Here is a 15,925-nt window from a genome sequence, read left to right on the forward strand (position 1 = left end):
TCACTGTAGAAACATTTGATGCATGTTGTGTGTTGGCGGGAGCAGAGGGGAAAGCAGACAAACTTGTAATTGAGTGTTTATTAATCTGTCATAATTAGTCATGCACTACCAAACATATTACAAAATGATATCATAACTGAGGAATCTGGGAGCGAGTTAGCAGACTACTTCTTCATTCATCTTGAAAGCGCCAGAAAAACAAGTATATGAACTCTTAAGACGGTAAGGAAATGATATGACCCTGGGAAAAACACAACCAGCTCCTAAAAATAATGCACATCAAAGCCTTTTTACAATATCTAACGAAAATAGCGAGGTTATCGTCAGAACGCCACAGGGGATATATCGAGTTCAGATATAAGTCAAACTACGCTGCGTTATCGAATCTACAACATGGCTTCAAGGAACTACCGTCAATTCTAAATCTAAGCATCTGAGCCACACATTACCATCAGACGAAGTACCGCAGTATGTCACATTGACAAGGAAACCATCAGCATCGTTCGTTAAGTCTAGCTCATAACATTTTAAGGGGTAAACGTTCTATCTCGTCCGTTGAGAAACGTTCAAGATTTAGAAGCAAGAAAACATAGCATACGGCAGATGACAATGCAATGATCTTACTTACATAAATGATACAAAAATGAGACATGTGATGTCATTCAAAAACATCACAGCAATGTGAAAAAAGGCAGCAATTAGGAAGACACCGATGAATTAACAATGTAAACATTAAAATAGTTCTGACCTACATCGCTTATTCCTAGATACAACCCTACTTTTGTCGTAAGAGTATTTAGACTCGCACGTTCCCAGACATGACGTGCGAGTTAGAAAATATGTGGGATCAAACCGCGAGGACAGCTAGGTTATGAGTTGCTCTACCTTCCTTCTCGGAAACATGTATAGACGCGTGAATGGTGTTTGCATAAAAACTGTGCGGCACTACGACAGAAATCACAATCATTGAAGTAGATTTTCAGAAAACAGGATAGCCAACGTAATCGGTCTGGCATAAGTCCTACGTTGAATACAGCTCAGGGTGGCCGCCCCTGCACACTGCAGTTCCTTTTGTAAGGCTGAACACGCATCGAGCGGAAAAGCTTCATAGATCAAACTGGTGTATGGTCGGTATGTTTCCATCAATGATAGGCTGTCATGTGCCTCTTCAGGGCATACTTCTGGCTGAACACTATGCTGCAGATGTGGCAGGTTGTCTCGCCCCGGTGCACCGCCTGGTGGCCGGCGTAAGTCGAGTAGCTGTTGAAGGCGCGTCCACATGTGGGGCACGGCTTTCCTGGATGCCAGCTGCTCGATCCTGCAATCACACCAGCTTCCATCAACAGTGTTTTAATGTGGATCATTTTTAGACCAAATCAATAACATGCAAAACAGTTTTCACTGCATAATGGCATGAAAAAACAACAACAAATATCTACTAAGGTCCACCGAGTGACAGCAAATACTATAATTGCACCGAAAATACAAGGTCGTTGCAAGGTCAATAGATATATTCAAAATGCAATACCGGGAATCAAACAGCGGTGATAAAATACAAATCAACACATGGACCCACGACTTTGAAGCTAGTCAATAAGACAGAAAGCCGACGGGTAGTGTGTTATGTGACAAGTGATAACAGCGTCTGACAATCACTCTACAGCTTATTCATTGGACCATAAGAACGAGCCTCAGCCCGACCGACGCACACACACATACACACTAACTTTGTGCGCCAAAACACTGCGTCAGTCCTCAGTCCTGCTTCTAATAAAAAGGAACTTTATTATGGTCTTACTATCAGACATCTGGCGCAAATTAACACACCCCAATGAAAAACGCGATAGAAGTAGGTTACTACAGCTACTAGAGCCAATGATATTTCAGCCGATCTCTGAAATACAATGTTATACTAGCTAAGCTTTCGAGCGCTTACCAAACAGACTCAAAGGTCAGCTACATGGGTCTTTTTCATATGCCTGCGAAGGCCAAGCTTCTGGCTGAACACCCTTTTACAAATTCGGCACGTTGTTTCTCCGCGGTGAAGTGCCTGGTGCTGTTGAAATGTTGACAACGCGAAGAATGGACGCTGGCATATGTGACATCTCTTTCCCGGAAACCACTTCAAATGTTGTAATGAAGCGTTGAAGCCACTAGCACCTGAAATGCAGAATAGTGTTTAAAATAAAGAATAGGCATACTTGCCCAGTATTCAAGGCAGTGTATTGTAAGCCATCACGTAATATCAACCGTTTGTGTTTAAAAGTGCAAAAATGGGTGCTTTCAGTGAAATATCTCCTTGGAGCTCACCTAATAATTGTACCAATGCATCTTGTACCAATGCAACTTGTCCAAAAGTAATAGATGCTGACTGCGTGCCATTGAAGGCTATATCATCGCTTTACGTCAAGTGTAGGTACCGAACCCTGATCAGCACTCGGCAAGTTGCCATCAACGAGCGTGGAGGCATGATCAACAAACATTCCTCCGTTCCTATCTAGTTTAGTCTTTCCCAGTGATAAACATCGCATTTCAGACGTGTGCCATGTTTATTGTACGTAGACTGCTTAAAAGAAAGTGAAGCGAATTGAATCCCTCTTCCGTTTCAATTCACACAACATTGTCACGTCGAATTATAGCGTGCCTTGGCCCTATACATATTTATTTTCGACGTTTTGCAGTGCATTCGTACATCATCCGCAAAATGTAGCATGCAAGAAGAGATAGCTTGTGCTTAAAGCAACGCTTGCTAGTGGCATTCACGAGCCACAATCAGTTCGCAGCCTGTGGCCACAGCACAACTAATCGCATATGACCAAATAATCGCACTAATCGTTTACGATCGCATATGAAAAGGAAAGGCTCTGGCGCCAAAGTCACGGTCGCCCTCAGCTCATGTCGATGTTGTGACGACTAAACATGTGTCGCTTCATGTCGCCTTTCTGACTGAATATCCTGAAGCAGATATGACAGATGGTTTCGCCACGGTGAAGCGCTCTGTGGTTGCGGTACGTAGAGGGGGCATAGAACTTGCGCTGACATAAGTCACAGGCTTTGCCCGGGTACCACTTGCTAGAGCTGGCACCTGAAAACAGCCTTCCGTTAGGAAACATTGACTGAAGATCATAGAGAAAAAAAAAACAGCGCAGAGTGTCGGATCACTGCGTAAAACAATAACGTAATGCAGTGTGCGAACGTGATACCGCATATTCAAACCAATCATAATTTACGTTTCTTATCAGGTTTGTAATTATGTTCTTTCATTTTATAATACAGTTGTTAACCTATGAGGTCAGCAGAGTGAAAAAGGAAAGGTTGTACAATGAATCATGGTATGAGGCAGTGGCGACTGGGCCTTCGGGTCAGTCCCACGTGATGGTTTAATTGATGATTCAATGGCATCGGCAGTAGGCAAGACCCGAGTGAAGTAACACTTCAGAGGATGGCCGCTTAGAAACACAAAGGAATGCGAAGGATCCAGCTGCCCACATCGATACAAAACGAGCTGATAGTTATAAATATATTCGGTCTTACTCGTCTTTTTTCCTACCAAATGTTGGACTTATTATTGAGAGGCGTTTATGCCTATTAAAACGGGTTCAAATTTATTTGCTAAAGAGATAGGATGACGAGCAGTAAGTTGTAACATTCAACTGCATTTCATAACAGGAAGGTATGCCTTTCGGAACGTTTTACGCACCACACACGCATGTTAAGAAGAAAAACGAGTCAATATACGTACATTTATAAAATCAACGAAAAAAACAACCCTCCTTTTGCTTTCTATGAAAATAAAAATCCACCTTTTATCGTTATAAATCATGATTAAGAATCGGTGGCTTAAATAATCAAAGAGCTTAGGGCTAATAACATCAAAACATAATCAAGTGGACGGAGGTCAAAGACCCGCTAACCATTCTCTTTATCGGATACCAGTGTCAAAGTTTTCCATTGATGGCCCCGTTCCAGACTCAACCCCCCCCCCCCAACTTCCCCATCCAACTCTAGGACGTACACACGATCCCGTACATAACGCCAATATAATTCCTTGGGAGTGAAAAAGCGCGGACATACAAGATGGGTGTCGATTCTATGCATTTTCTGTAGTATCTGTGCCATGAAATACCGAAAAAAAACTAACACAACCAACCACCGCTAAATCAACACAACATCAAAATACCAAAGCACAAACTTCCAGAACGTTTATCTCACATGAACAGCACTACAACCTGATCCAAAGCGCCAGAGCCATAGACGCCGCGTGCGTCACACATTGTCCATCATATGCACCATTCGCATGTGTCGTCGTAGTGTGTGTTTGGTGGAGAGCACGCTGTGGCAGACGGGGCAGGTGGTCAGGTCCCGGTGCAGCTCCATGTGGTTGTGCAGGCCCTGCCGCCAGCGGAACACCTTGCCGCACACGGGACAGGCCGCGCTCCTGGCGTCGCACGGCGTCGCCGCCCCTGTGGACGGCCCGCCGCTCAGTCGGCCGCCATGGCACACCGCACTCCGGCGCTGCCACCCATCCACCCACATCAACACAGCGATGGACAAATTACACCACTGCCAATTCAGAAAACAATAACGTGTCGAACAACGTGTAAAAGAGCAATGCCTGCCTGTGGATGACTGTGTAGTGGCATCCTCGATTTATTGGATCACCTATTCGCTAAATCTGAATTTCGCACCATGAGTTTAAATTCAATAAGACACATTTAAATACATAAATACCTCAATTCCGTAGTGAATGTAAATAAATTGTGCCCGAAGCAACAAGGCACAATTGTTGACATAATGTGTCATCATATGGCTTGATGACAGGTATTCATCAAAATCGTATGGACTTCGACGAATTACAAGACAAATTTAAAGGAAATATAAAAAGGCACATAATGACAAAATCCATTTCAGAGAAAAAATCAGTCAGAATATCTACCCAAGCGTCATCCCAATCAGTGCAAATAAACCAAATGGGAAACAAGATATATTCACACTGTGTTCATGCAACCTCTTTGGATACCATACGGCCATGTGCATCTTCTTATCTATTATATAAGGTCGCCAGGAACGTATGTTCTGACTATTGACTAGCAAAGCAATCCTTAATAAAACTCGAGGGGGTCTAGCTTCACCACACATGTCAACATCTGCCGCTTCATCGGCAGTCTCATGTCAGCCGACGTAGCACAAGAACAGTGTTTGGATGAAATCGTAGGTACAAGGTGCAAAAAAAAGAGCAATGCCATTGGCAACAAAGGGTCAAAGAAATAGCCCTTTGAGAGAAAACTAGTTAACACCCGAGAACAAAAAAAGCTTGATTCGGTACCTTCGAGAAAATAGCATGCAACGCAATGAAGCTAACGAATCATGAAAAGTCCACTACCGATATCAACTATGTACCGTAAACCAGAGCAACTTTGTACCACTTTTTAGGTTTTTGTTGAATATCTTTTTTAATTGTTGTCCAATCTGGCTAGTTTTTTGCTAGGTGGAAGCTACAACCTTTGTCAACAGTTTGCTCTAGAGTAAAAGAATGCTAGCATCTTGAGTTATTTTATTTTTTTATTGAACAAGTGGTCAAAGTTGTAGAGGGGTTTTACAACTTTGTACCACTGATTATAATCCTATTTTATTCAATGCTAACGAAAAAAAATGGTATTTTACAGAGCATCTTTGGTCCACATAAGTTCTTTTAAAAAATATCCTGAGACACCAGGACTTCAACTGGCTGAAAACAATCATAGAAACACTGGTTTACAATGGGGCAACAGATTCACAGTGAACGGCTGTTCCGGGCTTTGGATGGAGTAAAATCACATGAGCACTCTGGCTTTTTAAATGAGCGGCTGAGTAAGAACCACAAAACTCAGCACCTTCAGAAGTCACTTGACAGTTCTCTAACAAATGAAGGTGAATTGTCCACGGGTGCCAACCGGGATGGGAGGCTGGAGCTTGCGGATGACATCGCTGAATGAGTAGGTAAGAATATCATCATGCCTAGGCCACTTAAACCTATTACCAAACTGCTCCATGGCACGGATTTTCGGCCCATCATCTGCGACAGCCACCACCTCACCCCGATACACCCTCCCTTCGTACAGGAACTCTACAAAATCACCAACTTGAATGCTGTTCCTGCTTGGAGCTGTCCTGCAGTTTATGACAGTTCCTGCATTGACTGTCATAAATGACGAAAAAAGTATGCTATAGTGATGAGAAGCTTCCTAAGAATGATTTCCTGGTGGACCAAAGTTGTAGCATTTTGACGGAAAAAGTGCTTGCAACTTTGACCACCACCCCTAAGAAATGACCATAAAAAGAAAATGGGGGTTTTCTTCCTCTAAGCCTTTGGAGAACTCATGTACTTACTGTCTAGATAGCCAGTGTCGCTCCAGTTCTTACCAGTTCCGCTCCTTACATCATCCTAGCAACTTCTGTTTTTTGCGCCAAAATCAAGGCTTTTATTATAAAAATTCTGCTGCTGTCAAGGTCACATAACAAAAGCAGGTCTGTTCACAAATAGTTAGGGCACATATTGGACTAAATTGCCTGCATGAAAAAATGTCCCAAATATTACGATGGTTTTTTTAAAAAATCAGCAAAGTATCTTTTCCATGGTGGACCAAAGTTGCACCGATGGACCAAAGTTGCTCTGGTTTACGGTACCTATGGAGAATAGTAATAGCCATTACGGTGGGACTGCATTAACATGGGTTTCGGCATTGTCACGCGAGAAGGGCCTTCCCTAAAAGCAAAACAGCTCGCTTCTTCCAACTAAAACATGACGAACAAAGTCTGCATGGGTCACAATGGAGCATACCGAACGGCTATTCGGTACCAGCTCCAGTCCAAGGCCCTTTCTCGTGACTCGATCACCGTCGGTGCACTGTCATCAGGTGCACTCGCAGGTTGGTCTTGTTCGAGAATATTCTGCCGCAAATGGTGCACGTAGTTTCGCCCGTGTGCATCTTCTTGTGAGCGCCAAGGTCCGCCTTCCGCACATAGACTTTACCACAAAGGTCACAGCGAAAACCTTCCTTGTTGCCTTGAGCTCGTCTTGCAAAGAAATCTGGAAAATATCAAAACATTGATGTGCGAAACATTCGACACAATTGTATGGGTGGAAACATATACCCCTATATTGAGGCAGCGGTTATAATTGAGCATAGCAGTCAAAACAGAATCAATCAAATAAAACTTGCAATGCAAATATCAACCGAAACAGAAAACTGGAATGTGTCAGCAGTGTGGTTAGTTTTTATTGTTAAGAAATACGTCCTTCCGCGAGTCATAATTTAGTAATCCTTTTACAGAAAACATGGAACTTCTGCACATACAAACATACTTATGACATCTTTCCTGAAGTCCTTCGACCCAAAAAAGATGAGCCGGTTCATTTGACAGCCTTTATTGATAAGTAGTTAACGTATTCAAGAGTAACTAAAATGGTTCCTAATTAAGTTACCTACAATGACATTGGTCGCAGACTGGCCTCTACTTGTATACAATAATTATATCGCAAATCAAATGTCCTTGAAAGTTACATGTTCTCGTCCTATGGGTAAGTCTGCTTTTTACGTTTATCCGTCTTTCATATGTATAATTTTGAACATATTTCTATTGAGCGACGCTGTTTTTATTTGCTCCGAACTCACAGTCCGTTATCGGCGAAGGCCGAGCATAACGTCCATCTGGTCTTTGGGTATTTGGTGCTGGCTGTCCATGTGGCGTTTCAAATTGGACACCCGGCTGAGGAACTTGCCACAGATGGGGCAGTTGGTGAGCCCCTCGTGCGTCAATCGGTGCTCGTACAGGGAGGACGCTGATGCAAATGTCTTCATGCACAGCGGACATTCCCTCCTAGGTCTGCCCCCTAGAACAAAGTGTGGCATGAGATATCGATGAAACGATCTACGTGTACACCGTTTACCAAGTAGCTGATGTTAATGTTTAAATATCGAATAATGCAAAATCATAGCTTCAATAGCACGGCAAGATGTGTAGAGTCCAAGGAAAAATTTCGGCGAGCAAAAGCGTTCCCAGGTGCTGCACTCGAGGGTACCGGTCATACCAGATTTAACATTTTAGTTTCCCCCCTAAATCGTTCCATACGCGTAGCGAGAAAATGGCAAGGGCTCGACTCTGGAGAATCTGAAGGGAAAATTTTGGAACAGGAACAGTCTTAAAAATTATACTTTTTGGAAGTTTCTTATCCGAAATGATTGAGCATTCAGCTGCAGTTGAACGTTCGATCTATACCGTCTAACAATAGTTCATCTATCAAGAGTGAACTAACCGTTGTTCATTCTTGCGTTTCATATTGAAGCAAGTGAGTGAGAGCATTAATATCCTTCGCCCGGAGCACTGCTGGGTGACAACTATAATGTGTTACCCTCCTCAAACAAGCCGTACTTCCCATATTTCCGCTTTTGAAATGATATTTGAACATAGGCGCGGGAGCCGGGGGGGCAGTGGGGGCAACTTGCCCCCCCAACTTTGGGGCCGTGGGGGCGGTGCCCCCACAGCTTTGAGACGGAATACCACACTTTTTTTGCAAATGTTTTCTTTTTTTGTTGAAAAAGCCGAGGGGTGAAAAATAAGTGGCCTAAAACCGGTGAGAAAACTAGATTTGGGGGTACCCTAGGTTAATCTCTATTATGGTGTGCCCCCCCAGTCGGAAAGTAGTTCCCGCGCCCCTGTATTTGAATACATCGCTTACACTACAAGCTGCCATATTCCTTATTTCAGTTCACGTTTCCGAGAGGTACCAACAATTAGGCATGTGAAACCGCAAAAATATTTATTGATAACAGCACATGACAATTACAAAAACCCGACCAAGATCAATAACGTTAAGCGAATGTCTTTAGATGACACAAATACAATGGGATGAAGGCAGTAGGGTCTCTAATTCCAACAATACAAATATGGACGATATACAGAAGGTGGTGCGAAAATTATTTGAACAAGTACACTGAACATTGACGTAGCAGTCGCCACTACACAGCCACCCCCTCCCCCCACGACACTATTCATGACCTCTACGTTAAATTTGAGTCTATAATAGGTGTGGCTGTCCTTTAAGAAGGTTTAGAACATATCTAGGTGACATTTCAAAAAAGAAAAGTGGCTTTGAAGTAAACCATAACCGACTCCATTTATCTCAAGAAAACAAGCCACCTTTTCATACAATTCTATCACTACATTTTTCCATAATCACGCAAAACATCTCCACGAATTATTATCCGGCCTTTACATGGCTGCAACCTGTCAATGACGCCTCTATTCACAACCAGCTGCTTCGCCTTAACTTCTGGACCGCCCTCGGATAAGCTTTAGGATTGAAGTGTAACGTGAACAGAGTAAGAATTCATCAAAATCTTGTGTTTTCCGAGCACTCAAAAATTGGAGTCAGGCAGTAGCGATCCAGGCCAAGGCGCTCACAACAAGCTCTGGTTTCGATGATCCGTAAAGTGATTCAATCTGCCACAATCAGACACTCCGAAAATTGCAGATAACGATGTCACTTTTCGTGTTCGCTCAATAACTAGGAGGAACGTGAGGCATCGCCAGCAGCCGCTTCACGTCGTCCATGGGAATGTTGTGCACCTTGCTGACGTGCACGCGCATGTAGTAGGTGCGACTGAGCGCCAGGCCGCAGATCGGACAGGTGGTGCGACCCTCGTGCGCCGACAAGTGCTGTCGCCGAGAACGTTCGTTTTTGAAGCGAGCGTTGCAAAGCGAGCATGGAAAATCGGCTGCAAAGAGGAAACGATCAGGGAGATCAGAACGCCATCTCGGACGGCACAAAAGAACATTTCGAGCACAAAAAGCAGCTTAATTATATACGAGAACAATGTTGAGAGAAAAAAACTTCTACAGCGAAGCTAATGAATGTATAACACTAACGTAATATTACAACATACCCCAGTAGAGCAAGTGATAGCAAAACAACGCCATTCATATTCTTTTTTCGTCGTGGACGAGAAGGAATAACTCATGTTTGAAAACAAAATAATAGCGTTGCTGCAATCATATAACGCCTAACTGAGCATGGCGCATCATTATTTGACTTCGTTTCGCAAAGTCATATTCCAATATTCAGTATTAGCTCGTGGGATGTAAAATCGGTGAAGCATGGTTATCAATTGCATTTTCATCGACACTTCTTAAAGGAATGAAACGGGTCGGTACTACTTTGCTTTCAATACCAGAAGAAAGCTTTTTTCTGTAATTGAATAAGGACAGAAATAAACATTAAAACATAATCCCACGAAAATTTATATACAAATGCAATACAAATGGGGACAGGCGATATAACAAAAAATGACCAGGAAGCAGAAACTCCCGCATGAGATCACTACACCAATTACAAATTACGAAACAATCCAATTTATATGTATTCATAGAAACTTGTACACAACGGTAACGTGTCAACCAGATTTTGACAAAATGACGGAAGGACAGAACAACTTGCTAGAGGACGACAATAATAGGAAATCCATTCAACGAAGCAAAACACACCAATCCGCTCAACAGGACGTAAACCAACTTCAACCACATCAAAACAGAGAATCGCCAAAACGTGAGGAATCGCAAAAATAACCAAACATTCCATCCCTCTGCGCACATCAGGCCGGGAACATATTCACGGGGGAGCTCCATGATCACCGCCGCTGCGCCAGGAGCGTCTGAATCTGATCGCGCGGCACCTGGTGTTGACAATGCAGGTGTCGTCGCACGTCCGAGAGTCTGCTGAGCCGCCGACCGCACAGCGGACAGTCCGTCAGGCCCTCGTGCCACAGGCGATGTTCGTACCACGACGACACCGACCTGAACGACCGAGAGCACAGTGTGCATTGGTGCTCGGCCGGTGTGGGCATGCCTAAAACAAAGGACAGGAAAGGTGGGCGTGGGCAGCCACTAACGTCACAGGTAACAAGACACAGTGAAAAGAACAAAGATGGAAGCAAATAATCCAGAAGATAATCGATCAAAATATCATGTGTATAGTTGAACGTCTATGCAAAGTGATTCAGTGATTAGGTTTTTGGTGATGGTGAGCTAATTCAAGCAGTATTTTCTTGACAAGTAAAACTATTTCTTTTTTGTACAAACAAGTAAGGTTTTAAGCAAAATTTAAACACGCGGTTTTTTGTAGTAACAAACATATACCTACAACATACAGGGTGCGTCATAAGTTCTGGTACACTTTTTCTTTTAGTACTAAAAAGAGTTACAACAGGTTTACAGAGTTGAGTATTTCAGTAGAGGATCTTTATGAAGTTAAGTCAAAGCACGTGTGATATCATGAAAAAATATTAACTAGATGAGCCTTAATTAAACAAATGGTAACTGACCGCCCGACAGCTAAGTGCACACCATGCCGCCTTTCTCCCTAACAAAGAAAGTTCGCGGGGCCATCGTCTGCATGAAGATGGCGGATATCTCGGTAGCAAAGATATGTTGCACGCTTCGCTGCACGCGGAATCGTGTGTATCGGACGTGGACCCGGTACCAGGAGACCCAGAGTACCGGAGACCGATTGACCGATGTATATGGAAACATAAGTAAAATGTAAAAATGTCAAACTGTGTAGGTATATACAGTCGGAAGAGTTCTTTTTTCTTCTTCTAATAATGTTCGTTTATCTTTTCTGCGGTTTGTGTCGGGGATTACATTGGAGGACCAAATGACTGTTATAATTAGGTAACTAGTTATATGCACACAGATGAGACAAAATGTATTATTTGTACAACGGCCACACGACAGAACCATTTATAATAGTGATGGATAACAATAAATAATTATTGGAAATGAGAATTAAAGAGAAATTGAAAGAAACTGCAATATCGAAACAGAAAGATAGCTAGCGCACATCGACATAACCTGTAGGAGCTGAAAGATGTGAAATATCCACACTTGTTAGGCAATAGTAAGACGCCTTATGTGCCTACAATCGTACGTGATGATTCACCCTCATAAACAAAAAACAACGGCGTTAAATGAAAATCGTTATTATACACATCTAGCGTACACAATGCCAGACAAGATACCGATAAAGGTGTTCCACGAAAAAACATGCTACCAAAACAGACAACGAGGGATTCCGCTCGCTCATTCGGCATGAGCCGCCGCCTGCTGCCCAGTCTCACACCGTGGTCCATCGCACAACACGAACCACCCAACCACTGCCGTCCGGTTCGGCTCAGACGCCGGGCCGGTTGTGCACCGACTTGACGTGCAGGTTCCTGGCGCTGGGCGTGCCGAAGCACTTCCCGCAGACAGGGCACGTGGTGCGCCCCTTGTGCAGGCCCATGTGGTTGTAGAGCGCCCGGTCGCTGCCGTACACCTTGGAGCACACCGGGCACACGTGCTGCTGGCGGCCCGTCGCCGACCAGGCGGCCGTCACAGGCGCCACTGAGAAAGCTGCACGAACCGGACACCGACCGTCAGGCCAACGTCCTCACCACACACGAGCATACAAACCCAACTGCAAAATGCAAGCTTTCATAGTAGTTCATATATGCTACAGAAATTGAGCATAAACTAAGCAACAGGCATCCGACTAAAAGAGAACAAATGCGGTATTAAGGGTTCTCCAATATTTCAAACACATTGATTGAGACATCTTGTTCTATTCATATAATAGAACGGTCCAAATTGCGTAAAGCAGCGTGATTCAATACATGTTACGAATCTCATGGGCCTTCAACAGGACAGGCAAGAGCGGCAATCAAATATTGTGGGTTGAGGGTAAGCGAAGGCCAGGTGAATTTATACATTATACCTACATGCTATTTATCTTATGTCCATGTTTTTTTTTTTTTAGCAAAGTAACAGTGATGAGTGAGCACCTACGAGTGTACCCTGTATCTACAAGCAATGTACAGCGATTACTGTCCTCAACGGATCCCAGCCATCCCATCATTAATTTGTGTGTTGATCACACTAACGATACTGTAACACAGCGTTGCATAATACGGCTACCAGTACACTGAACGGCGAACGCGATGCAGAGCACTAGGGTGTGATAATTTTATACCTCAGAGGGTTGGCAGACCACGAATAAAGTCGTTAGTACAATCGTGAACTGTTCGCAGATGCATATTCCTGGAACTGAATGTGCCGAAGCATTTCCCGCATAGAGGACATTTAGTCCGGCCCTCATGCATGGTCTTGTGGTTATCCAGGGCCTTTTTGCTGCTGTATCTCTTGAAGCAGGTCTGACAGACGAACTGATTGGGAGATACTCCAGATGTAAAGGCTGCCCAGAAAGAGACGAAAGTTAGTACCCCCGTTGGGCGGATTTGCAAGGGCAACGGTCTTTACAAAGTACGCGGCAGGGTATTTCACTCTCCTTAGTAAGACAAACGATTTGGAATCACCTCAACGAAGTTTTACACCATCTCCGTTTCACCGATGACCATGCAGGGATGTTATATGAGGCAACCATTTTTGAAGTAAATGCAGACGACACGTTTATTGAAATGCATGTGCATAGTACATCGTGATGTCAGTCAACAAATGCGCGCATTTAACGCAAAAACTCTGAATAAACACAAAACACCTGTGAGCTACCAAACAACTCAATTTCGAGCATAGCAGTGTCGTACTTGTAAATGACACGGGCTGCTCTAAACAGATCCAGCATCAGCAAAGAACAATAGATGCAGATACTCGTCACATCAAAACACAAAAAGTGGCTATCGGAGGAGATGAAGCCCAAAGCCGACATGGCAGCGTAAGGGTTCCACTTCATGAACCAAGCTTCTGTATGTCTTCCTTAGTGAAATTGTGCTTGTTCCTCAGATGTGTGTTCCTATTGCTAAAACTGCTCAGGCACTTTCCACAGATGGGACAGAAGGTTCGGCCCTGGTGCATTCCCATGTGATGCTTCAGCGCTGTGCTGCTGCCGTAGGTACTGGAGCAGATTTGGCAGACGAAACGTCCGTCCGTGGATCGTCTACGAAGCGACCTATACGGATCCACTGCACAGAGCGAAAAGGTTCCGTTAGAAAGGGTCGAATAAGAGCACATTTGCCGTATGGAAACCAGAAACGGAATGGCAATATGTAATAACGGACATACGCAGAGACAAGCAGCTGAACCCAGTAGTCTGTAGCACAAACGATAAAAAAGAAGCAAAAATCGGCAGAATCAATGAGCATGATAGAAACACAATTCGTGGAAATCCCTACCAAAATCGTTCAGCTTATCAGCCTCCACAAACGTCCAGAACGCCAGGTAGTTAAGTGGCACATATGCTTGAACAACGATAAAGTGTACCAATAGGCCGCCTAAAGAGCAGTGTCTTTGAATTATGGTGAGTTGTACCGACATCATGGTTTATTTTTCTGTCATTTTTCGTAGTGGTCTGATTGCGTTTGGGAGCACAATAAAGTAACCTGTGCTAGACTAGATAAGATAAACGGATTCTAGAATGGATAATTTCAACTCGTGCATCTGGCAAAACTTGCGTAAAGCCCAATGCCAATGACCTACATGGGTGCAAAGGTTAAGACAGACATGGAACAGGTTGTTAAAATGTTGGGGAAGGGGGGGGGCGTATGCGAGTCCTTCACAAACATAAATACATACATCATAATGTGATCTCTTGATGCCGCTGAATCCAGCATGCAATGAAAGCCTGACGAATACTGTACAGTGGCGGCGCCACGAATTTTCGCCAGTGGGGGCAAGCTTGAAACTGACCCGAGTGTTGTCTGATAACGCCGATCTGCAAAAACCATGAGCACCTTGTCCCTAGATGTTGCCATTCAAAATTATTTTGGTTTCAGGTTACATGCATAGGCGTATAGTTTAACCATTGACCCTCGCGGGCCCGGAAGGGGGGGGGGGGCGTTTTTCGCCTCCCCCTGGCGAATATTTGCGATACCTCACGAACGCTTAGGGATAGAAAGACGAAACTTGCTGTACCTTATCCCACATTAATTTGACATCTTTTGAAACAAAAAATTTGGACCTAGCCTCCTTGATAATGTCTCAGGGCCGATTTTTCTAGACTCCTGCACGGCAAACTTCGGCGTCACAGACGTGAAATTCAACCAGCTGCCAAAAATTGAGTTTTAGAGATAAAGACAAATTACGAGCACGGTTGTGTAGCATTTGACCTACAAAAATACTTAAGTAACTTTGGTGACCTGAGGTCAGAGGTCAGGGCAACGACCCCGAGCTGGGGCTTTAGTTTCTTTTTTCGCAAATAACTTCAACAAAAATGGTCCTGGAGCTACGGCAGTGGTACCTTCGCATTAGTCTTGTCGAGACGCGTCGAATGACATATATATTGTTTGGAAAAGGTCAAGTTTTATGTTGACCTCATGTGACCTCGAGTGACATTTGGTTGATTTTTTACACATGGAAGGTCATTTGTGATGATTTCGTAGCCGCTGATCACGACTCTGGGCCTCTGGCATCCATTTTGCTGTAAGAATTCATTTAGAGCCTCAGTATGGCAAACATGTCTTAATTATTATGCCTGACTTGAATAGTGAAATAGCCTCTAGCAAGGATACTCTCTTGTGACTTTGACCTTGTAGCAGCCTTGTATCGTAAGTTAAAGCACAAATAGGGGTCCGCTAAGCTTGAAAACATATCAAAACATCTTGGAATTTAGTATACAAGATATAAGAAAAGTGCAAAGTTTGTGGTCAATTTTGAGCATGATCGTGACCTTGAATTTGAATGTTATGCACATCATCGGAATCCACGGATTCTCGTCTTTTGTTCAACATCCCTTTTAGCCGATTTTATGCACCATGCCGTCCTCTGGAACACGTCCTTTGAGACCACTACTGACTACATAAATACCGGTTTTTGCCTTTGACCTTGAATTCTGACCTTGAAAACTGACCTGAGGTTAAAAAGTTTAGGTGCTTTGGAATCTTCTCATAGATACTTTTCG

General features: G+C 43.7%; 1 protein-coding gene across 33 annotated transcripts in view; it reads right to left on the reverse strand.

The window, feature by feature from the left end:
- Positions 1-15,925, reverse strand: part of LOC122376384 (broad-complex core protein isoforms 1/2/3/4/5-like) — a 50,469-nt gene that overhangs the window by 24,451 nt on the left and 10,093 nt on the right. For 3 of the 33 annotated variants that reach the window (XM_043356227.1, XM_043356231.1, XM_043356228.1), the window contains exon 6: positions 10,385-10,885. The exons of 17 other annotated variants lie outside the window; for them this stretch is intronic. In XM_043356227.1, coding sequence (XP_043212162.1) covers positions 10,668-10,885 — 218 coding nt within the window. In that variant the 3' untranslated portion in view covers positions 10,385-10,667. Of the gene's footprint in view, positions 1-63; positions 1,319-1,936; positions 2,161-2,627; positions 3,086-4,176; positions 4,464-6,685; positions 7,070-7,655; positions 7,874-8,786; positions 9,759-10,384; positions 13,268-13,446; positions 13,992-15,925 lie in introns of those variants that run through there. 13 more of the 33 variants (XM_043356245.1, XM_043356246.1, XM_043356221.1 and 10 more) reach the window with 12 other exon arrangements.

The sequence above is a fragment of the Amphibalanus amphitrite genome, unplaced genomic scaffold, assembly GCF_019059575.1.
Source record: "Amphibalanus amphitrite isolate SeventyFive unplaced genomic scaffold, NRLGWU_Aamphi_draft 002121F_arrow, whole genome shotgun sequence".
Classification (NCBI taxonomy): domain Eukaryota; kingdom Metazoa; phylum Arthropoda; class Thecostraca; order Balanomorpha; family Balanidae; genus Amphibalanus; species Amphibalanus amphitrite.